General features: G+C 36.9%; 12 protein-coding genes and 2 long non-coding RNA genes across 18 annotated transcripts; 8 read left to right on the top strand and 6 right to left on the bottom strand.

The window, feature by feature from the left end:
- Positions 1-116: 116 nt before the first annotated feature.
- Positions 117-897, bottom strand: AT5G63340 (uncharacterized protein; the record flags this gene model as incomplete). Its single annotated transcript, NM_125729.1, has 4 exons — positions 117-181; positions 237-427; positions 579-682; positions 739-897. 4 exons carry the CDS (start codon positions 895-897, stop codon positions 117-119), a joined length of 519 nt encoding a protein of 172 aa, NP_201139.1.
- NPX1 (nuclear protein X1) lies at positions 494-5,836 on the top strand. Of its 3 annotated transcripts, NM_125727.6 has the most exons (10): positions 545-2,192; positions 2,284-2,332; positions 2,412-2,570; positions 2,969-3,039; positions 3,206-3,278; positions 3,363-3,446; positions 3,536-3,660; positions 3,758-3,824; positions 3,917-4,047; positions 4,137-5,836. In NM_125727.6, exons 1-10 carry the CDS (start codon positions 1,008-1,010, stop codon positions 5,376-5,378), a joined length of 3,186 nt encoding a protein of 1,061 aa, NP_201137.5. In that variant the 5' UTR covers positions 545-1,007; the 3' UTR covers positions 5,379-5,836. The 3 variants fall into 3 exon arrangements, with proteins under 3 accessions (NP_001154793.1, NP_201137.5, NP_001154792.1); NM_001161321.1 differs by lacking the exons at positions 2,969-3,039; positions 3,206-3,278; positions 3,363-3,446; ... (2 more) ...; positions 3,917-4,047; positions 4,137-5,836 and having other exon boundaries at positions 494-728; positions 1,002-2,192; positions 2,412-2,695; NM_001161320.2 differs by lacking the exons at positions 3,206-3,278; positions 3,363-3,446; positions 3,536-3,660; ... (1 more) ...; positions 3,917-4,047; positions 4,137-5,836 and having other exon boundaries at positions 2,412-3,004.
- Positions 4,544-5,438, bottom strand: AT5G09155. Its single transcript, NR_143178.1, has one exon. It is a non-coding gene; the product is annotated as an other RNA (long non-coding RNA).
- A 50-nt stretch (positions 5,837-5,886) lies between the features above and the next one.
- Positions 5,887-7,887, top strand: NDPK2 (nucleoside diphosphate kinase 2). The gene is made up of 7 exons (NM_125726.4): positions 5,887-6,192; positions 6,373-6,429; positions 6,575-6,661; positions 6,882-6,962; positions 7,057-7,169; positions 7,259-7,308; positions 7,602-7,887. Exons 1-7 carry the CDS (start codon positions 5,953-5,955, stop codon positions 7,667-7,669), a joined length of 696 nt encoding a protein of 231 aa, NP_568970.2. The 5' UTR covers positions 5,887-5,952; the 3' UTR covers positions 7,670-7,887.
- Positions 7,774-8,700, bottom strand: AT5G63300 (Ribosomal protein S21 family protein; the record flags this gene model as incomplete). Of its 2 annotated transcripts, NM_125725.4 has the most annotated exons (2): positions 8,254-8,700; positions 7,774-8,173 (listed from the first exon to the last, which is right to left on the bottom strand). In NM_125725.4, the coding sequence occupies exons 1-2, from the start codon at positions 8,667-8,669 to the stop codon at positions 8,032-8,034; spliced, it is 558 nt and encodes a 185-aa protein (NP_201135.2). In that variant the 5' UTR covers positions 8,670-8,700. The 2 variants fall into 2 exon arrangements, with proteins under 2 accessions (NP_201135.2, NP_001119483.1); NM_001126011.2 differs by having other exon boundaries at positions 8,016-8,680.
- Positions 8,701-8,850: 150 nt separating this feature from the next.
- AT5G63290 (Radical SAM superfamily protein) lies at positions 8,851-10,546 on the top strand. The gene is made up of 2 exons (NM_125724.3): positions 8,851-9,720; positions 9,812-10,546. Exons 1-2 carry the CDS (start codon positions 8,897-8,899, stop codon positions 10,440-10,442), a joined length of 1,455 nt encoding a protein of 484 aa, NP_201134.1. The 5' UTR covers positions 8,851-8,896; the 3' UTR covers positions 10,443-10,546.
- On the bottom strand, positions 8,921-9,357 carry AT5G09150. Its single transcript, NR_143177.1, has one exon. It is a non-coding gene; the product is annotated as an other RNA (long non-coding RNA).
- Positions 10,494-12,760, bottom strand: AT5G63280 (C2H2-like zinc finger protein). The gene is made up of 10 exons (NM_125723.3): positions 12,632-12,760; positions 12,482-12,507; positions 12,250-12,340; positions 11,923-12,132; positions 11,728-11,850; positions 11,562-11,619; positions 11,369-11,442; positions 11,104-11,192; positions 10,939-11,012; positions 10,494-10,826 (listed from the first exon to the last, which is right to left on the bottom strand). Exons 1-9 carry the CDS (start codon positions 12,704-12,706, stop codon positions 10,943-10,945), a joined length of 816 nt encoding a protein of 271 aa, NP_568969.1. The 5' UTR covers positions 12,707-12,760; the 3' UTR covers positions 10,494-10,826; positions 10,939-10,942.
- A 1,018-nt stretch (positions 12,761-13,778) lies between these two features.
- On the top strand, positions 13,779-14,561 carry AT5G63270 (RPM1-interacting protein 4 (RIN4) family protein). Its single transcript, NM_125722.2, has 3 exons — positions 13,779-13,847; positions 13,969-14,181; positions 14,270-14,561. The coding sequence occupies exons 1-3, from the start codon at positions 13,842-13,844 to the stop codon at positions 14,291-14,293; spliced, it is 243 nt and encodes an 80-aa protein (NP_201132.1). The 5' UTR covers positions 13,779-13,841; the 3' UTR covers positions 14,294-14,561.
- Positions 14,562-14,908: 347 nt separating this feature from the next.
- AT5G63260 (Zinc finger C-x8-C-x5-C-x3-H type family protein) lies at positions 14,909-18,078 on the bottom strand. Of its 2 annotated transcripts, NM_001203675.1 has the most exons (7): positions 17,493-18,044; positions 17,134-17,181; positions 17,000-17,065; positions 16,415-16,534; positions 16,044-16,328; positions 15,687-15,959; positions 15,022-15,502 (listed from the first exon to the last, which is right to left on the bottom strand). In NM_001203675.1, the coding sequence occupies exons 1-7, from the start codon at positions 17,889-17,891 to the stop codon at positions 15,338-15,340; spliced, it is 1,356 nt and encodes a 451-aa protein (NP_001190604.1). In that variant the 5' UTR covers positions 17,892-18,044; the 3' UTR covers positions 15,022-15,337. The 2 variants fall into 2 exon arrangements, with proteins under 2 accessions (NP_201131.1, NP_001190604.1); NM_125721.3 differs by lacking the exon at positions 17,134-17,181 and having other exon boundaries at positions 14,909-15,502; positions 17,493-18,078.
- A 1,017-nt stretch (positions 18,079-19,095) lies between these two features.
- Positions 19,096-19,670, top strand: AT5G63250 (Carbohydrate-binding X8 domain superfamily protein). Its single transcript, NM_125720.3, has one exon. The coding sequence runs from the start codon at positions 19,130-19,132 to the stop codon at positions 19,526-19,528; it is 399 nt and encodes a 132-aa protein (NP_201130.1). The 5' UTR covers positions 19,096-19,129; the 3' UTR covers positions 19,529-19,670.
- A 555-nt stretch (positions 19,671-20,225) lies between these two features.
- AT5G63240 (Carbohydrate-binding X8 domain superfamily protein) lies at positions 20,226-20,823 on the top strand. Its single transcript, NM_125719.5, has one exon. It carries the CDS (start codon positions 20,352-20,354, stop codon positions 20,739-20,741), a length of 390 nt encoding a protein of 129 aa, NP_201129.1. The 5' UTR covers positions 20,226-20,351; the 3' UTR covers positions 20,742-20,823.
- A 1,145-nt stretch (positions 20,824-21,968) lies between these two features.
- AT5G63230 (Carbohydrate-binding X8 domain superfamily protein) lies at positions 21,969-22,431 on the top strand. Its single transcript, NM_125718.2, has one exon. The coding sequence runs from the start codon at positions 21,983-21,985 to the stop codon at positions 22,316-22,318; it is 336 nt and encodes a 111-aa protein (NP_201128.2). The 5' UTR covers positions 21,969-21,982; the 3' UTR covers positions 22,319-22,431.
- Positions 22,432-23,023: 592 nt separating this feature from the next.
- AT5G63225 (Carbohydrate-binding X8 domain superfamily protein) lies at positions 23,024-23,658 on the top strand. The gene has a single exon (NM_001085319.2). It carries the CDS (start codon positions 23,108-23,110, stop codon positions 23,438-23,440), a length of 333 nt encoding a protein of 110 aa, NP_001078788.1. The 5' UTR covers positions 23,024-23,107; the 3' UTR covers positions 23,441-23,658.
- The last annotated feature ends 314 nt before the right edge of the window (positions 23,659-23,972 follow it).

Raw genomic sequence — 23,972 nt, 5'->3', positions numbered from 1 at the left:
TACGTAGAAAAATAAATAGTTTACTAATGGGTAGCCTCATGATATTCACTAATGGGCCTGAAAATCAAAAGATTCATAGGCACGTGTAATTCAATCGCGCTATTTACAGGGCGCGTTTAGTGGATAAAATAGTCAAAATAGTGGAGACAATGTCGGTCGGTATCCGCGTCTATTACACGCGCTATAGTAACACGTGTAATCTATTAATTCTTGCGATTTGGAGTATTAATACTCACGCGCTCCAAGATCTTTTCTCAAAACAATTAGAGATCCAGATTCACTAGATTGCACCGTAGCCTTCACAGCCGTTAGATCTAAATATCGACGGTACATATCGAAAGGATAATTGTAGCCGTCTAGATTTGGTTGGCTGGAATTTAACGGCTTAGATTCGATTAAAGGCGGCGGGCTGCTCATCTCTTCGGATCTATAAGTAGAGAAGCAAATTGTTCGTTATTCTTCGTAAGTCTCTCTCTCTCCTCTCACCTCTTTCGTTTTTTCGAATTTTTTTTTAGTTTTCCATTCGAAAAGATATCCAGAAGCTCTCGATCTAGGGTTTTCCAAATCGATTTTGGTACCTTTTTTTTGACTCAGTCGAGGGTTTTTCTAGGGTTTCGATTAGCTTTTTTGCCAATTGCCGTTGAGGAAGATACTTCTTCGGTGAATTTGATTTGATTTTGACCTGAGGGAGAAGCAAGAAGCTTAGACCAATTGGGATTCTCAGTTTGGTAAGTCAACGTGCAATTCATAGGAATTCATCATCGGATTGATTTGGTAATCGCATTCTTGTGATATTTTTTCGGGGAATTGTGTTTTGGCTCGATAACGATGAATGGTGTCTATAGATTCATTGTTGAAGATATCTGCAAGATTTTTGGAGCAAAGGCATAAAAGCATTACTTGCTTGATTTTTTTTTTTAGTTTGTTTTATATTCTAATTTGATGGTGTGAAGACGATTAACTCTGAAAAGCGAATGAACTGTTGGGTTTCTGGTTTATAGCAAACGATGGGTAAAGCGCGGAAACACTCTAGAGGGAGACCATCAGGCTTTGTTCCTGATTACATGCAAGCTGTTGAGCCTGATGAATTTGTTTACTCAGAGAGGATGAATTCTGAGGCGTCTCCTCCACTGAAAAGGAGACGTTTTGGTTTGAATGGAGATAACAATGGCGTTTCTAAAGAGGTTTTGTCTCTGTCAAAGATGTCGAGGTCTGAGAGAAAGAATTTAGTTCACAAGTTGAAGATGGAGCTTCAACAGGTCAGGGACCTTAGTAAGAAGATTGCATCTTTCAGTTCAGACACTGTTCTGTTGTCGCCATACAATGATCATAGCTGCAGTGATGGGCCTAGGAGGCCGCCACCAGAAAACTTTGCTACATTTGTTGGGTCACAGGGCAAAAAGCGCCCTCCTGTGCGCAGTGATAAGCAGCGGAATAAGAAAGGTCCATCTCGATTAAATGTCCCAACAAGTTATACTGTTGCTTCAGTGATGAAGGAGTGTGAGACGTTACTCAATCGTTTATGGTCACATAAGTCGGGGTGGCCATTTCGTACTCCAGTTGATCCAGTGATGTTGAATATTCCAGACTATTTTAATGTGATTAAACATCCAATGGATCTTGGAACGATACGAAGCAGGCTGTGTAAAGGTGAATACTCTAGTCCTTTGGACTTTGCAGCAGATGTGCGTCTTACATTTTCAAATTCTATAGCTTACAATCCACCAGGAAATCAGTTCCATACTATGGCTCAGGGTATCAGTAAATATTTTGAATCGGGATGGAAAAGTATAGAGAAAAAAATACCTATGTCTAAACCACCAGTTATTCCCCTAACCAGTTCTGCTTCTCTGGAGTCTGAAATCCCTTTCGAAGTAGCACCGATGAGAAAGAAGGAAGCTGCAATGAACGATAACAAGCTGAGGGTGGAACCTGCTAAGTTGGTCATGACAGATGGTGAGAAGAAAAAATTAGGCCAAGATCTGATGGCATTAGAAGAAGATTTCCCTCAAAAGATTGCTGATCTCCTGAGAGAGCAAAGTGGCAGTGATGGTCAATCTGGAGAAGGTGAGATTGAGATAGATATAGAAGCGCTTTCTGATGAAATCTTGTTCATGGTTCGGAAACTCCTGGATGACTATTTAAGGGAGAAAAAGAAATCCATGGAAAAGAGCGAACCTTGTGAGATGGAGGTAAAGAACCTCTCTGATTATTTTTAGTAATCGTTTGTGTGCACTTGGAAATGTTGACATTTGACTTTTGGTTTTAACTTTTCTTTTACAGATTGTTCATGACTCTGGATTCAGTAATTCCCCTTTGCAGCCTAGTAAAGGTATGTTTTTGCTATTTAATTTGATGTCGAAAATGATTTCCTTCAGTAATCTGAGTATCTGATGTACTCATAATCACAGGTGATCTGCAAATTGACGAGGATGTTGACATAGTTGGTGGGAATGACCCCTCGGTCTCAAGCCATCCTCCTCTTAAGATAGAAAAAGATGCTGCATGTAGAAATAATGAAAGCAGCAGTTCGAGTAGCTCTAGTAGTGAATCAGGCTCTTCATCTAGTGGTTCGTGTTTATGCGAGCCTTCTTCTATTTCCTTAGAATAATCATTTTGTTTCTCTTAAATAGTGCATTGATTTGTACAGTTTGTAAGAATAGTTAAGATTGGAAATAAAGTAACTTTTCTATTGAAATGATTAGTATTGGACTCCTGAGTCTTGTTTTGTAATTTGAGCCTACGTCGTGTCCCATATTATCTTTTCGATGCTTTTTCTCTGCTCTAGTAAGTGTGGTTATTCCCTTGCTATAGAGGATATTATAGTTAGTTTCTGTGGTTATCGTTTATGACGAATGAATTAAGTTCTTACATTGTGGTTTGGCAAACTGTAGAATTGATTCCTTTGCTTTATTTTTACTCATAGGAAGTGCTTTTTATACTGATGTGTTCTGTGATTATCTTTCAGATTCTGATTCTTGTAGTTCCTCTGGGAGTGAAACAGATTCTATTAAAGCTTCAAAACCCACAAGTAGAGAGGTATATCTAACAGTGGAATAACTTATGTTATGGAGTCTCTGTGTTTGGATGTTGCTCTAATTTCTGCAAGATTTTTCATTTACTCACCAATATTTCCATGGACTATTTGCAATCATAAAAGTGAAATTACTACAGAAAAATAAGTATAGTCTCCTCTTTAATTTAGGAAAAAAAGCAACCAGGAGTTGGTATAGACAAAAAAGAGGATGATAGCAACAGTGAGAAGATAGTTGTAAATGGTTAGTCTCTTTATAATTGATGTATGCAAGTTGGAGTGCTCGGATATAGAAGTCTTCCCGACACTCATTCTTTGTTCTCTGTAGATTCTTTGAATGAATTGGATCAACTTGAGCATACTGTTGGGGAAAAGTCAACCACCATGGATGCAGTAGTTCTCGTTCCAGATGGTAAGAAATGAAAGTTAAGGAAGGTTGGAGATGGTAATAGATGTTTATTTTCAGATCATGAGTTTACCTGTCATGCTTTGGTATTATAGAGGAGACTGCTCCACCTGAGAGGCAAATTTCCCCAGATTCCCCAGATAAGCGTTACCGCGCGGCTTTCTTGAAGAATCGTTTTGCTGATACCATTATGAAAGCTCGAGAGAAGGCTTTTACCAAGGTTGAATTTTTAAGTGTCCGATCTACTGTGTTGACGAAAAAGCTCGCCTGAACTTGTGGATTGTTTTAATCAAAAAATTTAATGCATCAAATTTCAGGGTGAAAAAGGGGATCCTGAAAAATTGAGGATAGAAAGAGAGGAGTTTGAAAAACGGCTACGGGAAGGTTGGATTGTAGTGCATTCGAGTGTGCTTATGTACCCATAATTCCTAACTAAATACTTTTATTTTTAATTCTTGCGATTTCCGTTTGATTAGAAAAAGAACGGTTACAAGCCGAGGCCAAAGCAGCTGAGGAGGCTCGGAGAAAAGCCAAAGCAGAAGCCGCAGAAAAAGCGAGGAGGGAAAGAGAGCAAGAGAGAGAAGCTGCACGTCAAGCTTTACAAAAGGTATAAAAGACTTTTCGAGTTTCTCTTCTATTATTCAGAGCCCTACCATGGTGTACAATCATGATAAATGACTTTCTGGTCTGTTGCAGATGGAAAAGACAGTGGAGATAAACGAGGGCATACGGTTTATGGAAGACCTCCAGATGCTTAGAGCTACAGGTACAGAAGGTGATCAATTACCGACTTCCATGGAAGTGATGAGTCCCAAGTTTAGTGAGGATATGTTGGGTTTGGGTAGTTTCAAGATGGAAAGCAACAGTAATCCATTAGAACATCTAGGTCTGTATATGAAAATGGATGAGGATGAGGATGAAGAAGAAGACCCGCCACACTTTAGCCAGAGAAAAGTAGAAGACAATCCCTTTGACAGAAGTGAAAAACAGGAACATAGTCCTCACAGAGTAGAAGGAGAGGATCAACTCGTTAGCGGAAATGAAGAGCCGGTGAGCCAAGAGGCACATGATAATGGGGACCAAGAAGATGGAAAACCCATAAACCCAAATGAAATAGAACGACAACTGGAGAATATGCCAGAGCAAGAAAGTGGAGTTGGTGACAAGGAAGAGCAAGAAACTGAAGTTGTCGATATGAGAAAGCAAGAAAATGAAGTTGTTGATATGGGAGTGGAAGAAGTACATCCCCTTGACCGAAGTGAAGGGCGTACACTCAGTCCTCACAGAAAAGAGAGAGAGGACCCACGTGCTAGCGGTAATGAAGAATCGGTAAGCGAAAAGGCACAAGATTATGAGAACCAAAGAGATGAAAAAATCAATCAAAGCGAGAGAGAAGAACAATTGGAGAATGTGCTAGAGCAAGAAAGTAGTAGAGATGATGATACAGGAGAGCAAGAAACTGAAGTTGTCGGAGTAGGAAAAGAACTTTCCCTTGACAAAAGTGAAGGACAAACACTTAGTCCTCACAGAGAAGAGGGAGAGAACCAACTCGATTGTGGAAACGAAGAACTGGTAAGCCAAAAGACACAAGATAATGGGAACCAAGAAGATGAAAAATCCATCAATAAAATTGAAGGAGAAGAACAATTGGCGAATGTGCCAGAGCAAGAAAGTAGAGTTACTGAAAAAGAAGAACAAGAAACTGGAGTTGTCGACTTGGGAGAGCAAAAAAGCGAAGTTGTCGAAAAGGGGGTAGAAGAAAATGAAGCTGTTGACAATGGTGAGGGAGTGCAAGGAACTGAAGTTTCGGACAAGGGAGGAAACGAAACTGTAGTTGATGGCAATGGAAAGGTAGAAACCGAAGTTGTGGACAAGGCAGGGCAAAAAACTGACCTTGTTGACCAGGGAGAGGAAGATATAGATGTAGAAATTGATTGATGAAGTCTTTTTTCCGGGTCTTGTTAAAAGCAACAAGATGAAAAGAAAAAGTTGGGGATGTTTACGCATTGATTCTTCTATGCACAAAATGTAAATTTGATGTGGCGTGAAATGGCTAAAGCAAGCAAAAGAAAGGCAAAGCCAGATACATCTAGAAGACAAGACGATGAGTCTGTATTGCCTATTTTTCAACGTGACTCTGTTGACAATGATTCTAAATCGACGAAAAAAGAAAAAGAAAAAAACAATTTTGCTACAAGAAAGATGGTTTGGTTTGGTATTAAAGCAGCAAATTGTGCGACTGTTGAAATGTGCAGACTTTTGTTTTTTTTAATCTTTTAGAAGAGTAAACTGTACAGGGAAAGAGAAAGAGTCTGTTTCCTCCATTTAAACGAGACACTCTTTGTACTCGAGATCACTTTTTAAATTACTTCTGAGCACTGATACTTTTTGATTGATCAACTAAACCCAAATTATCTTCGCTTCTGGATAAAGGGTATTTATGTCAATTAACTTTGTTCTTATAAGATGATGATGCGAAGACACTGAGAGAAGCTAAGACAAAGCGCAGAAAATGGTGGGAGCGACTGTAGTTAGTAAATGGACTCCCCTATGTGTGGCTTCGCCGCCGGAGAGAAACTCGGCAAGTCTCAATCCACACTGTTCTCCAGCCAGGGTTAATTTTAGAACAGCGTTGGCCGCATTTCGTCCTCAGTTCCGTCTTTTCTCTCGCAATTCCGCGTCTCGCCGCCGTCTTCGCGCTTCCAGCTCCGCCGAATCGGGAATCTTCCTTCCTCACCTTGTAGCTTCTATGGTTTGTGTGCTTCCCCTCCATTTATGCGAATTACTTTGTTTTCTTAGTACTTACATTGATTAAACTCCGAAATCAGGAATTTAGGATTCAAATTAGTTTGGATATATTCTAATTTGATGAATCTCAATGCAATTTAGTGACCTTTTGATTGTTCTTACGTTGTTTTCTGTATTGTTTCAGGAGGACGTTGAGGAGACTTACATTATGGTGAAACCTGATGGCATACAACGAGGCCTTGTAAGCGTTTTTGCTTTTCATTTTTTTTCTTCTTCTGATTTTGAGGTTAAATTATGTATCTTGGAACTCTATGGAGCTTTGAATGTTATTTCATTACACTATCTTGGCTTAAATTATGAATGTATGATTCATTTGATGTTCTTAGGTAGGAGAAATCATTTCTCGCTTTGAGAAAAAGGGGTTTAAACTTATTGGGCTCAAGATGTTTCAGTGCCCAAAAGAATTGGCTGAGGTTTGACACTCACTCATTACATCAGTAGTTTGATAACTTTAGATTGCTTCTTAATGTGATATAACTAATAAATCATTGACAAGTATCGAGAAATTGAAGCCTGATCATGACTTGCATATTTCACTTATTCGCTACATTTGCGTAAGATGACGCTGCCTCATTTTTTTTTCATATTCGATTGACATAATTAATATTCTTGTGTGTTTATCTCAATTGCCAGGAGCATTATAAGGATCTTAGTGCTAAATCATTCTTTCCTAACCTGATTGAGTACATCACTTCAGGTCCAGTTGTGTGTATGGTATGGGTATAACTATGCTCTAATTTGATTTTTACTTGTTTTCAAGTTGTAATTAGATGAGTTAATTGCATGTGATGTTTTAAACCTGGTAAAGGCTTGGGAAGGTGTTGGTGTTGTTGCTTCAGCCAGGAAGCTAATAGGGAAAACAGATCCGCTTCAAGCTGAACCTGGTACTATAAGAGGAGATCTTGCTGTGCAAACCGGAAGGTTGGACTTCTATCATCTTTAAAATTGTTGGAAGTAAGCACTTAAAATAATTCTCATGGTTTGATATTTTTAAATTATGCAATTTGCAGGAACATTGTGCATGGTAGTGACAGCCCTGAAAACGGCAAGCGTGAGATTGGTGAGATTTCTTGTTTTTTGTTCAAATCATTCACCCATCTTTCATTGTTGAGACATTGACTATGTCCAGTTTAGGGGCAAATCAACGTGGTTCAAACTGCTTCAAATTAACTTGATAACATAACTAGATTAGATCATACTTGATTACTGAAATTGTTAGGTTCAATATATCTGTTTTAAACCATTACTATCACTTCTTCATTTACTTAGTTTGACCAATCACTCTCATTCCTTAGTATGCTAAACTTTTAGTTTTCATTTGCTGACATTTTGGCTCTTGTGGTTGTGGCATAGGTCTGTGGTTCAAAGAGGGCGAGCTATGCAAGTGGGATTCGGCTCTAGCTACATGGCTAAGGGAGTGATCCTTGAGAAGACAGAGTCAATTATAATGGTGTCCTTACTTGTTTTCTTGTTACCGATGATGAGCTTTGGTGTTTTGTTCCTGATTTTGGGCGGCAATATAATATAACTGCCAATCTATGGCTTGATTCTTCTCATATCTGTGATCACTTGTCATGTAATCAAAACTAGTTACAGATTCATCTGCATTTGGTTCTACGTTACAGACACCTCCAAAATCATTCATCTTCACTCTACACCGAGCAATGAAAATTTTCTAATCTCAAGCTAAAAGAACATACAAAAGAGTGGCTTTACAAAACGCAGATGCTGCGTGATTAAGATTGCTCAGATCAGTGTACCGGAATATCATTCCGGTTTACTTCTAAGACCGGTTGGTATATGGAATCTCAATGTCCTCAGGAGGAAGTTCCCAGTGATCGTCTTGTTCGTCTTCTCTGGATGCATTTCTGTTGTGCTTGCGGATCTCTGAAGTTGATAGTGGTTTTGGTTTAGGGTTTGGTCTCCTGTAAAATCAAAATCTATTGACTCAACTTCTCCAAGTGTTTTTCGAAAGAAAGAAGAAAAAGTGAAAAAAAAATCTGACCTTTTCCGATACTTCTTCGCAGCTTCTTTGGTCTTCCGCGTCTTCTTCTCCAGAGAGCTCTCGAAGAAGCGTCGTCTTCGAGATTCCTGCAACACACCCGCTCTGAAACACGACCTCTTGAAATCGTTAACCAGCTGCTCCTCCGATTCGCCGTCTTTAGGCACCACCTCGACGTTGTAGTAACTGGACTTGAAGAATACGAGATTCGCGTTCGCCAGCGAAGGATACGCCACTCGATTGATGACGTCATCGTGCTCGGCCGTTAAAATCTTCGTCGTCATCGACAAATGCTGTGACGTTCTCGCGGATACGGAAGACGGAAGCGTGATAGGTTTCAGACTCGACGGAGACGGTGGTTTCGACGAGAGAAGGGAAGAGAGAAGCTCCGAGAGAGAGACTATCGATTCTAGCGCCATTTTTTTTTCCGTCTGAATAAGTGAATAATCGTTTCATTCTTATTATAATATTTTTCAATTGTAATTAGTGTGTTAATTAGATGGTCAAGTCTTTAGTGAGTCTACTTTCTGACTAAAACGACGACGTTGAAGCATATAAAACGAGACCAGTGAACTTTGATCTTTGAAAGCTTTCTCTCTTCGTCTCTCTGGCTCTCTTTCTTTTTCTCTCGTTTTATTTGGTAATTATGCTGAAAACAACGATTTCTCCAATTTTCTCATCGTTTACAGGTAAACCCAAGTGCTCATCGAAGTTGTTTTTTCGAGCTTTTAGTAAGGTTGTTCTACAAGATACTCCACCAAGTGCTCGACGAAATGCGTCAACCAATCTTACTACGTTACACAAAGGTCCACCAACCTCAGCCTACGTTCATCTTCCGTTTTGTCGCAAACGCTGTCATTATTGTGACTTTCCTATCTTAGCTCTAGGCATGTCTTCTTCTTCAGCCAGACCGTCTAATGTCTACGAGGAAGGAAAAGAAGATGACCCGAGAATCACGAACTATGTGAATTTGCTTGTTAGAGAGATAAAAGCGACAAGGACGGATTTTGATACGAACCCGAATCTAGAAACGGTGTTTTTCGGTGGTGGGACGCCTTCTCTTGTTCCTCCGAAGCTTGTTTCTTTGATTCTGGAAACATTGAGTTTGAATTTCGGGCTGAGTCCAGATGCTGAGATATCAATGGAGATGGATCCAGGCACGTTTGATGGTCAGAAGCTGAAGGATTTGATGAAATTGGGAGTTAACAGAGTGTCTTTAGGAGTTCAAGCTTTTCAAGATGAGCTTTTGAAAGCTTGTGGAAGAGCTCATGGTGTCTCTCAAGTGTATGAAGCAATAGAGTTTGTTAAAGAATGTGGAGTTGAGAATTGGAGTATGGATCTTATTTCTTCTCTGCCTCACCAGACTTTGGAGATGTGGGAAGAGAGTTTGAGATTAGCTATCGAATCACAGCCCAATCATGTTTCTGTATATGATCTGCAAGTCGAACAAGGCACAAAGTTTGGAAATTTGTAAGTGTACGTAGTTCAAGTTTGCTTACTGATGCTTAAGAACTTGAATGTAATCTGAACAGAAACGAATTGGGTTCATGAACTTGTGTAGGTACACTCCAGGACAGTCCCCTCTTCCTTCAGAAACACAGTCTGCAGAGTTTTATAAAACAGCATCATCGATGCTCCGTGGTGCAGGTTATGAACATTATGAAGTCAGCAGTTACTCGAGAGACGGTTTCAAGTGCAAACACAACTTGATATACTGGAAGAACAAGCCATTCTATGCTTTCGGTTTAGGTTCAGCGAGTTATGTTGGAGGGTTGAGGTTTTCAAGGCCAAGGAGGCTAAAGGAATACACAAACTATGTCGCTGACTTGGAGAATGGCGCAGCAAACTGGTGTGGAAATGGTGATGTTGATCTTAAGGATGTTGCAACAGACATCTTAATGCTATCTTTCAGAACATCTAAAGGGCTTGAACTTAAGGAGTTTGGAGAAGCTTTTGGCAGTGAGGTAGTGAAATCAATCTGTAAAGTTTATGAGCCTTATGTGGAGAGTGGGCACATTGTTTGTTTGGATGATATGAGAAGCGAAGTGATGATTGATGAATTCAAAACCTTAGTTGCAAATGATGAAGTGAAGATTGAGGATCATGTGAGGTACCTTAGACTGAAAGATCCAGATGGTTTTCTCCTCTCTAATGAGTTGATATCTCTATCGTTTGGCGTGGTAGCTCCTTAAACCTTAAAGCTACTAACAAGAAAGATTGTTTTATACTCTTACTGTTATAGATTGTGTTTCAACCTTGATGTTATCATTGATATGTATGAAGATTCGATAAAATTACAGAGAAAAATCTAATCACTATTCCTATTTTGTGGAAGGAATCATCTGTTTTTACAAGCTTACAGAAAAATCATTTGTCTATGTAATCCATCTGATATCCATAGCAACTAGCTTCATAACCACATAGAAATACTCTCGTTTGGAATCCATAAGTCTCTGGTTTGAGAAACACCAAATGAGGAAAGGTCTGAGATGGAGAAGTAATGAGGAAGATTTGTGATTCACCAAACCAATATCGGATTTGAACATCCTGTATCTCAAGAGCAGTTTGAAGCTTACCTGTATAAAATGTTAAACAAGAGTGACTTTAGGAGCTGAAAACGATTCGATATAAAATGTCTAGAGAATGAATTGTGTACACATTCAATAATCCAATGCTTGAGAGGATTACCATCTTATGACGGTTTTGTTTTTTTTCCAGATTTTATAATACGACGCAAATCTTGTGTTCCGCTTCTCTTTTCTCTGTTAAAGACAGTAGAAACAGCAATGTGACCAAAGATTTCTGAAGATAAGGCAATGATGGAAAATAAAAACAAGTAACACCATACGGTACCTTTGATGTAAGAAGACTAGAAGATAAAAGAGTGGGAGTAGCATCAAGGTCAATATTGAAATGGCGAGGTAGAAGACACCCGATTTCTTCTGCACAAATTAGTATAGACAAAGATGTTAACAGAAGACTGACATATTCCCTTATATTGGTTTTCACAAGAAACAGATAGCATAGAAGAAGCATATGCAAACAGAGTTGCTTTAAAAAATAATTAACAACTTCATTTAGCATGCATAAGTAACTGCGACGGTTTAAGAGATCATACCTTGCCTCCTCTAGGAAAGGGTTTATCATTTCCAGTGCAGGTATGAGCATCACAGAATTGGCGCAAAAAGTGTTCTTCGATCATGAAAAATAAAAATCAAAGACAGTGATTTGAGCACACTTCAAGGAACTATTTAAGAATCATCTCAATGAGCAACTATTCACTTGGAAGGTTTCTTAGTAAGGAATCATACCATGAAGACGACTAGCTGAGGGACCTTGACTCACTGGGAAACAACTATTGGCAACGCTCTAAGTGAATAAACAAGTAAAATTAGTATCGAAAGATAATAATAACAAGTCATGGAACCAGAGCTGGAAAAAGCAAATAATAATGAAAAGAGAATCAAAGAAAGAAACCTCGCAGAGATGACGGTTTTTGGCAACAGCAGGAGGGTTGCACTTGCTCTTGGGTTTCTTAGAGCTCAATACAAAGTCACAATGCAATGCACCACACAGGTCGGCTAAACACTTTGTATCAGTCTGAAAACAAGCAAAATATCACTAAATAACAGAATTTCATTATCCTCAAGATGAGAAACATATAAGACATACCGTATTTAAAAGATTATAATGTCTAGTACTGAAATGCTTGTCAAGAAATTTCTCATCATTGAAACTTTTCTTGCAGTAACCACATTTCCATTCGAAGACATCAACATGAACCTTATGATGTTCCTGATCTCTGTATAAATCATTATCAGGATGCAGCCTACAATTTTTTGGAATTTCATATCTTTCCCGTTCCACAAATGGCGTCAAATACTGCAGAAAAAAATCCAAATAACAAAAACAATCAAAAATCTACTCCTTACCATCTAATACCAAACAAATTCACAAATTAAAGGAAACATATTCAGTTTTTGAATAGTCTCTACTTACATCTTGTATAATCTGCCAAGCTGCTCGACTTCTTTCTCGGGAACAATGTATTTCTGGAGCATTACTAACTTCTACTTCTTCGTTAACCAATCTATATTTCAGGACAAGACAAATCAATATAAATCAGACATGTTTAGCTGAAATTGAGAATAATCTTACACAAACTAATTTAAAGTTTTTGTTTTGAGTACAAAGACACGAGTTTAATCAAGTGGAGTTGCTAGAGATTCACCTAGTAGATTCAGATTCTTCAAACCCCTACAGAGAGAGCAAAAACATGAAAATTCATTGATTATAGATCAATAGAAGAAGAAGAAGAAGAAAAACAACGAATCGGTAAATCATGAATATAGATGATAGAGCACGTAAGATCTTCAAATACCTGAGAGACTGATTGATGAAGAAGAAGAACTAAGAGTAGAAGAATCACGGGCAGTGATTCCCAAAGTCTTCCCATCGAACTGTGTGGGGATTTTAGCGACAAAATTTGATTTCTGCAAAATTTCTAATTTGGGTTTAGGCAATTGGGAATGGAGATATCACTGCATCCAAACAGATGGATTTTGAGACATTATTCTAGGTCCAACTCTCTCTGCCTAATATAGTTACAAAACTTTATTGGGCTGGGCTAGGCCCAATCACTCTACTTACAAAACTATCTTGGGCTGGGCTCTCACAACTTTCCAGAGTAAATAAACTACATGCATATTTAGTGATGAAATACTTTTCCTTTTCTCATAAATTATTGTGCTCGAGCTACTACTTTTGGCTACTAGTAGTAAGTAACTAAGCTGTATCAAATTTGTTTTTTCATTGTTTTGGGATTGAATGATTGATAAATGACTGGGTATATGTGATTGAGGTTATATAATACAATGATTTGTACTAGTGATATAGTACGGTAATCTAGATTTAAATTCGGTACTGTGCATGTGCGAGTTATAAACGATAAAATAAAATTATAGTAATTCTACGTTATATATTTGAAAATGATTGCTAAATAAATAAAACTGATAAGTTGGAATTTCTTTTTGATATTATTGGAACTTTTGTGATATATTTGTCTTAATTAACCGTTAGCGATTGATTGTTTTTTATACTCTTAACAATTAACATGTTTAAGTTAAACGATTGTGTTTTATCTTTTTAAAACATAAATTTTTTACTATTTTTAACAAACACTTCTTGCAAATCTTAAAAAAAAAACAGTTCTGTCTTTTGAAAAATCAATTGACCTAAGCATATTAATAAGCAAATCTGCTTTAAAAGACTTTCTCAATAGCACGTTTATAACGCACGTTCTAGAGGAAAATGTATTAAGGGATGCTTGACACTTTTTTTAATCATGTTTTGTTTTAAAATTATTTGTTAGGTAGTACGGTTAGGGATTTACGCGGGAAAGAAGAAGAGGTGTAATAATGTTGTTTGATTTGGTTAATGCTGTTGTCAACGACGACGACGACGTGTTTCCCTCTTATGTTTCTCCTTCCTCTCTCTATATTACAACTGCATTTCCCTTCTCTCTCCTCCCACCTCCCTCTCTCTCTCTCAATAGATCTTTGATATTTCATTTTGCTTTGATCTCAACAACAATGGCGGTAAGAACAAACAACGTCTTCATCAAGTCTCTCTCCTTTCATCATCACCACGATGATCAGTTTCAGAAAAAGTCTCTATAGCTTTCTTGATGTTTGATGAATCTCTGTTTCTTTGGTGCAGGAAAACAAAGGGAAACCATTGCCAAAGTTTGGGGAATGGGATGTGAACAATCCGGCATCAGCCGAAGGATTCACAGTCATTTTCAGCAAAGCTAGTGACGAGAAGAAGACCAAGAAAGCATCCGGCGCTGGCCCTAATAGTCTGGTTTCACCTCAGAGAAACCAAAACTCCGATCAAAACAATAACCATAGTTCCCAAAACCCTAAAGCTAAGGTTGTTTTCTTTTTCTCATTACATTCAACTTCTTAGCTCTTTATCCAAGAACATAGATTTGCTCACCTGATTTATGCTTTCTGCGCAGAACAAATGGTTTTGCTTCCGTTAAATCCTGCCATCTTCTGAAGAATCCGAGGGGTAGGGAAGCTGAAGCAGTTTTGCAGAGAGGTCTCAAACAAAGTGAAACAAAAGGGTTAACGCTTAAAGACCCATATATCTCAGCTTTCTTCTTCTTCTCTCTTCTGCTGATATTATACTTGTTCAGTATACTTTTTGTTCCTTTCTTTTTGTTTGCCAACATTTTGCGCACAATGGATATAATTTGTATCTTTTGACTCTCCATCTAAGAACTATGGAAATAAGATTTTGAGTAATTGTCCTTCGCAGACATAATGCTATTAGCTATTATTCATATCGACATGGCTTTCTGTACATCGTTCCAATAGCTTCAACCTCTCTAAACCCTAACCAAATTAACATTCGATTTTACTGGGAGGAAGTCGCGAGCTTTAACTCTATAAGGCTAGATTGCTGACACCTGAAGAAGAATCTGTCGGGCAAAAAGATGTTGAAACAGAGTCTGCTGAAACTGGGATCACAAGATTTGATCCCACCATCTATCTGAAAGAACCCGAGGCCATGTTTAGGGCTTCGATTTCAGAAAAGTGAACTCCTTGTAAGAGGGTAACCACACAGCACCAGACAATCATAGCAGAAACATGTGTCCTGAGTCCTGACATAGAAGTATGCAAAACAATCTATGTACATATAGTGTCGTTGTTTGGTTCTCCGTTCTAGCAATTCTTTTGAGATTCAGATATGAACAAAACTAGGCAGAAATCAAGGAAATTTTTATCAGAGGAGAGTCACCAACGGAAGAAGAACAAAGCATAAACAGGACATGCTTCCATTAGAGTGAACCTTAGTGAAAGAGTAGATAGTTACAGTTAAAGCGGCATAACAGTAGTTATTAGGTGAGAATCCTGTAAACAAGCATTGACTTGCCAGATAGATGTAGTTTGGAGACTATAATTTACCTAAATGTGTTTTCATAAATTCCAAAGCCAAAAGAAGAGTTTGGTCCTAAGAACTGAAAAGCCTATCATGGTAAAGAAAAAAAGTATCCCTTACGCAGGCTTCTCAACATGTGATGTCAATGCCAGCTGTCATCTTCATTTCCGTTAGCGCCAACTTGACGAGCTTCTACGGTTTGGGAGCTGCTGGGCGAGAATGTGGGCGGTATGGAATGATCAAATCTACAAGCTGGACCAAATTTGCAGATGCCATATCGGCTGTAGTGTGTGCACATGCTCTGATCCTGAAAGTATAACAAAATAAAGGAAAATGAGTTTTAAGTGTGAATCGGAGAAGTGTGTGATTGATCATAATTTTTGTCCTGAATCAAATTCACCAGAAATATCAAGTTCTGTAGCACTACAAACAAAATTTCTCAGTGGCTTCCTAATGCTAGCACAAAAGAACAGCATGGGAAAAAAACTCACAGGTCTTAGGGGCAAGCCCTTGTCATTGAAAGAGAATGCAGCTTGCTTCGGCAATCTATTTTTCGGATGATGGTATTTGCATTTATATTTGAACTTACAGTCCCCAGTTTTAAGATAATAAGTGCACTCTGGTTGATCCGGGCGTTCTGGGAATTCCTCAACAGACATCTGGTGTTGGTATTGTGAGAATGAACTAGTTTCAGCCAATGAATTGTTCACCTGGTATGAGGAAGGAGCAAGTGGACTCCTTTCTGGTGGATAGGCAGAAGACGCCTACACCAATAAAAATGAGAAACTTCAAAAGTAAAGTACTATAGTTTTATCAGCATAAAAGAAAAAATGGAACAAAATTAGTACCTGATACCCATTCCAGTCTGAAGCTTGAGGTGTAACTCCACGACTATGGGGGAACATGGATGGAATAAAAGGAGCAGTACCAGTACCATTCATATGTCTCGTTGAAGACCAAGAAGTTGAACTTGCTTGGGATGGGGCCTTTGGGGAAAAGGATCCACCGTTATTACCACGGTACAAGGGAGAATCAACTCCTCCGATAGCTGTAGGATCAGGATGATTAAATTTGCAGTCTGATCCAAACTTGCAGGAGCCATTGCGCATGTAGAACGGGCATTCTTTCTCTCCCTGTCAATAGCTTATACTATTATAGCTTTTCCATAAGGCTGTTGTAAACAGAATGCTAGAACTGTCTAAACCAATTAATGGAATACCGGTCTGATAGGAAGGCCAAGGAAGTTAAGCTCTGGTACTGAGGCCGGAGAATTATGTTCTTTCATGTGGCTGAATCTACAAGACTCTCCATATTTGCACCCTCCAGTCCTAAAGTAGTACTGCAAACCTCGGAATTAGGGGGCATATGTAGGATATCAGTAGACAGACTTTCAAAAGAAAAAGAGGAATAACAGGAGAGAACAAACACATACAACACAAAAAAGAAGAGGTTAAATAGTGCACTTCCCATTGAAAATTAGAGACTGATATGTCTATATCGTAAGCCGTGATAAATAAATTCAATTCAAGATAACAGCAATCTTCAGACATGAAAAGGCGACTACTAATCATCCACCTTTACAAACCAAGCACCTATAAATCATCAAATAATTTGCCATGTATAAAAGAACAACCACACCAGAAAACTTCATTGTTCACTGTCTGGCAGAGAATAACATGACCCGACTAGCATACAAGTGTTAGATGTTTGAACGAACTGTGAGGAATATAAACATAAGGGCTACACGGAAAGAAAATAATGTAATCTTGCTAAGCCAATACAGAGGAAAGGAAGGACATTTAACCTTACACTCCATCAGCTTTGGGTTCTCCACATCCTCGTCTCTTTCCCTTACTCTCTCCCTACCAATCTTCCATAAACCGAAACATTAGAATAACAAAAAAAGGATATAAAAATATCATCTTCGTTTAAATTAACATATTCTTTTCCATTTCTCGTTCTCATACTCCCTAAAAACTTCAAATCCTAAACCAAAACAGTAGAGCAATAGGAAACGAAGAAAACTCAAAAGTAAAACATAAATTCTAAATCAAGCTTTCCCCTTTTGGTTCAACTCTGAAGTACACAAATGAAATAAACATAAGACTGAATGACTGATACACAATATTTCTATTTATTTTTTTATTTACCATGAAAAATCAACCTTTAACCCTAAGTTCAATTGACAAAACCCCAATTAACAATCAACATCAATGTCAAGAGAGCAAAAAGACTAAAACTTTCGGTCACAAATTGAAAATTTAAACATGCAAAGATGATCGATAGAAGAGAAGTACTTGAAGTTTCCTGCGAACAGGGTGATTGAACTTGCAACTTGATCCGTATTTGCAGCTTCCAGTTCTCATATAAAACGAACAATCCTCTGAATCAGGTCTCACTGGATACACCATCATCATTCTCTTCTCGCTCCCTTCTTCTTCCTCCTTTTGATCGCTGCCGAATAATGCCCTCGAATCCGTTTCTACATTACCTTGAGGGACACTAATCGGAACACTCAGCTCTTTCGCAGAATCATCCAAACCCACATTCCTCAATTGATCACTTAGCTCCTCAGAAACGTGATTGAGATCAGACGGAGCCCGATCGGCGACGGTGACGGTGACCTCATCGGAGGAAGATCGAGACGGATCGGGTCCGGTTGGGTTCGGGTCGGAAGTTTCTTCGGGCTTGCTCATGATTTACTCAGAAACACATTACAATTTTACAGAAATCCCTAATTTCAACCGAGAAGAGAAGATCAAATCAAAAGGGTAAAGAAAAACGAAGACCGAAGCAGAATAAGAAGAAATCAATTTGCGTTTTATCTTTTTTATAAAAGCGACACAAGTGAGAATCAGAAAGAAACTGTGTCTCAAAAGTGTAATAATTGATAGTTTAGTTTCAAAAAGCAATATACTTATTAAAATTTGCAATTTAGACCCTGAAGTTGTCTCTCCACTCGCATCTCTCGTAACACATTATATAATTTTGAATGATGTTCGATTCTTAAGTTTGAAATTTTTACAAATAGTTAGCAAATCTTGACCGAGGGTAAATAACTAAATATCATTCATGTTTAAAACGTAGAATGTCAAATTAAGAGTTTTAAGACTCAATTCTTTTTATCGCATTCAAACTTCAAATCTTTGGATCTTCAACTATGTGTATGAAGTTAACTTAAATGTCAATTTGCGACTTTTTGTCTGATGATTACGCATTTGTCATTATTCTGTTATGATATTTCGACTGATTCTTGTTGAAATTTGAATTCGTTGAATCAGTCGAAGATTTCCAGTGAATAGAATTCATCGGAAATCGGTCGGAAAGTCATCATCATAATAGATCTGATGTGTCAAACAACACTTATCATGTTTCTTATTTTATCAAGATAAGATAAGATCGTATTTATAAAATAAAATAAAAGAAGGGTCAGATTCATAAATGGTTTATTAAACTTTATTAGATATTTCCTCTGTTTCTGATTATATGTAGTTTAAGGACTTTTTTACTTTTTACAAAATAAGTGTTGTTTTCATTATCTATGCAAAAATTAAATGCATTTAATAAATTTTGGCCAATTATATTTTACAGGATAGTTTTTTATTGGTTGAATTAGGTGTAGTTAATGATGTTTTTATAGAAAATAGAGAAACTAAATGAGATTTTTGTGTTTTTTTAATATGTATGAAAAAACCTTAAACTACAAATATAATTAATGAAATAGAGGGAGTATTAATCTATCTTTCAGATTTTTATTTATAATATATATAACAAAATAAAATTAATTTTTAATGATAGAAATTTTTACAAAACCTTTTGCCTTATTTTTTAGTTTGTCACCATTTGACTTAGTATATATATAAACACAAGCACATATCCAGAATATTTACTCTTGAACAATATCAATCAAACAACAAATCATATACAAGCAATTATGGTCACAAAAACAAAAACAATGTCTCTATCATTGACACTCCTCCTCTTCATCCTTGTTTCTACCGTCTCCGTGACCTCAACACTAGAAAACCTTTCACCGGCAGCTGAAAACAAAGGATATTGGTGTGTAGCGAATAAAAAAGCAACAGATGAGCAGCTACAAGCGAATATAGATTGGTGTTGCAGCTACGAAGGAGGATTCCGTGATTGTACACAGATCAATCCCGGTGGAGTTTGCTATGAACCAAATACTCTACGAGACCACGCGTCGTACGTAATGAACTTATATTACCAGAACCTTGGTAGAACCAAAGACCAATGCACTTTCAACGGTTCTGGCTCTGAAGTTACTAAAGACCCAAGCCATGACGCGTGTATTTTCATATCTTATGATTAATGTATGTGTGGTAGATTTTTAAGCCGAATCTCCAAATAAGTTGAAAATGCTATATATTGATCAAATATCTCTAATCTCTGTATAAGTTTATATGTAACTATATATTGGAGTATATTCTCAACTTATAGAACATCTTCATATTTCTCAAATGTTGTTGATGAATTAATCATTTTTAGTACATGATCAGATCAATACTTGTATTGATGGCTAAAGACTTCATAAACGCAAGATCCAACTCATAAAATGACTTTATGTATCTTGAAAGAGCATTTCAAGTTTTTTGAGGTGATAATATACATTAAACCTGATGCTAATAGGAAAGGTTTTTCTTGCTGGACTCGTAACAAAAAAAAAAATAGGCTAAAATTTCGATTAATCCTATGAAAAAGAAGGTATGGAATCTTTAGCACGAGAGTATTACATTGGAAAGGAGCACATGCTGTGGCTTATCGATTAGAGACAAGTGGACTGAAAGTTGGATTACATTGCAGTTACGTGGATGTGACAAAAAAAGAGTCAAGAAAGTTGAAAATTTCAGTTACGTTGCTAGAAAATGTGATTTTCTTAAATGATGCATTAAACTATATTGAATTTTCCTTTATACCTTTTAAATTTTACTTATAATATAACAAAAGAAATAAATTTTAATAATATATATATATATGACGAGGAAAAACAAACAAGTGAGAAGTTACACATTTTTGCATAAATTATGACCAAACCTTCTTTTCTTCTTATCACCTTTTGATTTAGCGTATAAATTGACACAAACACATAAAATGTTTAGTCTGTGAACAAATATCAATCTATAAGCAATAATATAATGGTCACAAAACTGATGTCTCTATCATTGACGCTCATCTTCGTCCTCCTCGTATCTACCGTATCCGTGAACTCGACACCAAGAAACCTCTCGCAGGCTGCTGAAAACAAAGGAGTATGGTGCATAGCGGGTGACAAAGCGACAGATAAGCAACTGCAAGCGAATATAGATTGGGTTTGCAGCGACGAAGGAGGATTCCGTGACTGTGGAGCGCTCAATTCCGGTGGACCTTGCTTTGAACCAAACACGGTAAGAGATCACGCGTCGTTCGCAATGAACTTGTATTACCAGAACCTTGGTGCCACCAAGGAACAATGCAATTTCCATAACACTGGCATTGAAGTTTCTACCGACCCAAGCCATGGCTCGTGTATTTTCGTATCTTATTAGAATTCTAATTCCGCTTTTATGTGGGAACTTGTTAAGCCTAAACTCCAGTTAAATAAGTTGAAAAAAAAACTATATACCAAAAGTTTCTCTAACCTCAGATTATATCAGTTCATTTCATCTTACAAATGTCTAATTTTGCCGGCCAAAAGACCAAACCGGCAAAAGCAAGGCTTGCGGCCGCTAATAGTAGTATATGGTTTTCTTTGGCCAATGTTACAAAAAAAAGTTCTTGCAGTCTAGTGCTTAAAACCTCAGGGGTTTTGTCACCTTTACATGAATTTGAACCTTGAAAATAGCTTAAACATATTCTCTTTAACAACAAAATAATTAAATAGGTAAAAATTATGTGGCCAGTTTTTAATTTTCTCTCACTTGTAACATTGTGAAACTCTCGGCCGGCTCTGTTTGTCGTTATGTCAATCTGAACATAGATGTTACAAACGTCCATTAAAAGAGATTATATAGTGACGAAAACAATTAATGTCTTAATGTTCTCGTGAAATTGCAATTTTCTATGTGGCAGGTAGACTAGAGATATGAGATGGTAACAACTCTAATTAAAAGACAAAAACATCGCTCAAGAGTATATTCACTTTTACATCGCTAAATATATACTGAAGTTATTAGCTCAAGAGTATTTAATCATCGCCAAACCTCCTTATCTCTCTCGCTTACTTAGGGTTCTTAGTATTTCATCAAGAATTCAGCATCAAATATCATACACCTTTATACACTTTGGTCTTTGTGTAAGCACCAAAGCGTCTTTCGTCACCATCATTCACTAAATGTTACTCACTTAATACATTCATAGGTGTCTTTTTTCTCCAAAAAAATTATAGGTTTCATATAAGCATTTATTACATTTTTAATCTTGTTCAAATCAATAACTAAAACTTTTAAAAGTAGCTAATAACTCTTTACTTTTTTAATTAATAATAAATATTTGAGTTAGTTGTATATAGTTATTAACTCATTAATTTTTTTAAAAAAATATAGCCATAAATGAAAGATATCTAAGTTAATTATTTTTTTGGTAGATATCTAAGTTAATTATGATATATCAAAAAATCTACCAAATATTATAAGAAGAAATATATCATAATTTTTTTAATGGAATACCTTTAGAGTATTTTTATTTATTTATTACTTCCTCTAACTATCTCTCCCTAGCTAGTATATATATACATGTACTTGCACAAAAAGATAACACATCAAAACTATTGAATCCTTCACCACTTCCAATGTCGTCGTTGCAACTTTTAACACTTCTTCTTCTCATATCAACTGTCTCTATCCCCGTCGTGACTTGCAGACAATGGTGTACGCCAATGCCTAATACCTCAGATGAGCAGTTACAAGCCAACATTGATTTTGCTTGCAGCAACGGCGTCGATTGTACACCGATCCAACCCGGTGGGAATTGTTACAACCCTAATACTTTATTTGACCATGCATCGTATGTCATGAACGCTTATTATCATAGCCATGGCCGTGTCGAAGATGCGTGTAGGTTCAACCGTAGTGGTTGTTTTGTTGTTGTCGACCCAAGTAAAGACTCATGTGTCTACTATACTTAAATAAAGAAAACTCTTTGCGACTGTATTAAGATTGTGCTATTGATTGTTTATATCTAATATGGATTTTATTTTGTGTTATTGTATACAGTAATACCCAAACTAAATTATAATTTAATAAAAATAAATTGCCTATGAAAATTTGTGCGATGATTGTCTTCGATTTCAGGTCATGGGACTACAATACAAACTTATGGTAAATTTCTATAACTACGTTCCTAGGAATTGCACAATATATACAAGTATACAACTCATCAACAAATTGGTCAATTCATGGAAAAAATTTGGTGCAGGGAACTTCTTCAGAACTTCTAACTTTTTTCTGGACATCAACTTCTACTTTATAATGATAAAAAAAAATATAGAATTTACAAATTGGAAACAGAATACTTGAATTCGGATTTTTAGTTTTGTAAACAGAAACTCCCATTCGTTTAATAAATCTTCTAGTTCTCTCTCGTTAAGTCCTTTCCCAAATAAGCACAAAAGTAGCGAGAGAGAATCACTATTGTTTGGAAAAGTCTTTTTGTATATGATCCATGTACTTTCAAAGTCTTTTTGTATAGTTTCCATGTAACTGCGATAACGTGAGCAACAAATTAAAAGAAACTTTCTCAATACGTAGTTTCCATATCATAAGTGCTTCCATAATCACATCCCTTGAAATCTTTGGTCATAACTCTAGATTATTCTCCATTGTATCTCTATATAAGAACAATGAAAATCACATTACATGATATACATAACCTAAGATTCTTACAAACACATTAAGATTTCTTGATTTCTCATTCAATGTCATCGCAGCTTTTAACGCTCTTTCTTCTTCTATCTGCTGTTGCGATCCCTGTCGTGACTAGCAGACAATGGTGCATGGCCATGCCGAATGCCACAGGAGAACAATTACAAGCTAATATTGATTATGCTTGTAGCCAGAATGTTGATTGTACACCGATCCAACCAGGTGGAACTTGCTATGAACCTAACACGTTATTAGACCATGCGTCGTTTGCCATGAACGCATATTATCAAAGCCATGGTCGTATCGAAGATGCTTGTAGGTTCGGCCGTACTGGTTGTTTTGTTTTCATCGACCCAAGTAATGGTTCATGTATCTACTACACTTAAAAATAAGTATGTTTATGGATTGCGTTACGTACTAATTATTAATTTCCGGATAGCTTTTGTTTTTTATAATATTCGGATGTTGTATCCCCAAACTAAAGATATTTCAATATAATGGATGTTCAATGCTCGTAGTGATCTGATATATATTATTGTAATGTGATTATTAAGGCATGAGAATTTGAGATGGTTGTGGAATAATGTCAATTATTGTTGAAACATGTCAAGCATGACAAACCAATACTACTAGAGGGACTAGCTAATAGATAAATTGACGCCAATTAAGAAGAAACTGTATTCGTACAAATTTATTATATGGACTCATCTCTGACATCGTAAATTTTTCCAATCTTCACAAGAAAGTTATTGTAATTTTTTTTTAGTTTGTTTATAATCTGGCTACATAAACTGTAATCTAATTACTAGATCAAGGTTTTTTTTTTGTTACAACTTATATATTACGCCAATATGCAACGGATTACTACTTATTAGAATACATGATCGAGTTTCTTCGATTAACTTTTACATACGAGTT

Source organism: Arabidopsis thaliana, chromosome 5, assembly GCF_000001735.4.
Source record: "Arabidopsis thaliana chromosome 5, partial sequence".
Taxonomy (NCBI): domain Eukaryota; kingdom Viridiplantae; phylum Streptophyta; class Magnoliopsida; order Brassicales; family Brassicaceae; genus Arabidopsis; species Arabidopsis thaliana.
This window is presented reverse-complemented; position numbering and strand designations above follow the sequence as displayed.

Coding starts and splice junctions, on each gene's coding strand:
- AT5G63250 (NM_125720.3), top strand. CDS start 19,130: ATGGTCACAAAAACAAAAACAATGTCTCTATCATTGACACTCCTCCTC.
- AT5G63290 (NM_125724.3), top strand. CDS start 8,897: ATGCTGAAAACAACGATTTCTCCAATTTTCTCATCGTTTACAGGTAAA. Junction 9,721..9,811: donor GGCACAAAGTTTGGAAATTT/GTAAGTGTACGT, acceptor GAACTTGTGTAG/GTACACTCCAGGACAGTCCC.
- NDPK2 (NM_125726.4), top strand. CDS start 5,953: ATGGTGGGAGCGACTGTAGTTAGTAAATGGACTCCCCTATGTGTGGCT. Junction 6,193..6,372: donor CTCACCTTGTAGCTTCTATG/GTTTGTGTGCTT, acceptor GTATTGTTTCAG/GAGGACGTTGAGGAGACTTA. Junction 6,430..6,574: donor ATGGCATACAACGAGGCCTT/GTAAGCGTTTTT, acceptor TGATGTTCTTAG/GTAGGAGAAATCATTTCTCG.
- AT5G63230 (NM_125718.2), top strand. CDS start 21,983: ATGTCGTCGTTGCAACTTTTAACACTTCTTCTTCTCATATCAACTGTC.
- AT5G63260 (NM_001203675.1), bottom strand. CDS start 17,891: ATGAGCAAGCCCGAAGAAACTTCCGACCCGAACCCAACCGGACCCGAT. Junction 15,960..16,043: donor CAGACTGGAATGGGTATCAG/GTACTAATTTTG, acceptor TTATTGGTGTAG/GCGTCTTCTGCCTATCCACC. Junction 15,503..15,686: donor AGGGCTTGCCCCTAAGACCT/GTGAGTTTTTTT, acceptor TTATACTTTCAG/GATCAGAGCATGTGCACACA.
- AT5G63280 (NM_125723.3), bottom strand. CDS start 12,706: ATGGGAAGACTTTGGGAATCACTGCCCGTGATTCTTCTACTCTTAGTT. Junction 11,620..11,727: donor AAAACCGTCATCTCTGCGAG/GTTTCTTTCTTT, acceptor TTATTCACTTAG/AGCGTTGCCAATAGTTGTTT. Junction 11,013..11,103: donor CTAGTCTTCTTACATCAAAG/GTACCGTATGGT, acceptor TGTCTTTAACAG/AGAAAAGAGAAGCGGAACAC.
- AT5G63225 (NM_001085319.2), top strand. CDS start 23,108: ATGTCATCGCAGCTTTTAACGCTCTTTCTTCTTCTATCTGCTGTTGCG.
- AT5G63240 (NM_125719.5), top strand. CDS start 20,352: ATGGTCACAAAACTGATGTCTCTATCATTGACGCTCATCTTCGTCCTC.
- AT5G63270 (NM_125722.2), top strand. Junction 14,182..14,269: donor CCCAAAACCCTAAAGCTAAG/GTTGTTTTCTTT, acceptor CTTTCTGCGCAG/AACAAATGGTTTTGCTTCCG.
- NPX1 (NM_125727.6), top strand. CDS start 1,008: ATGGGTAAAGCGCGGAAACACTCTAGAGGGAGACCATCAGGCTTTGTT. Junction 2,193..2,283: donor GCGAACCTTGTGAGATGGAG/GTAAAGAACCTC, acceptor TTTCTTTTACAG/ATTGTTCATGACTCTGGATT. Junction 3,279..3,362: donor TGAGAAGATAGTTGTAAATG/GTTAGTCTCTTT, acceptor TGTTCTCTGTAG/ATTCTTTGAATGAATTGGAT.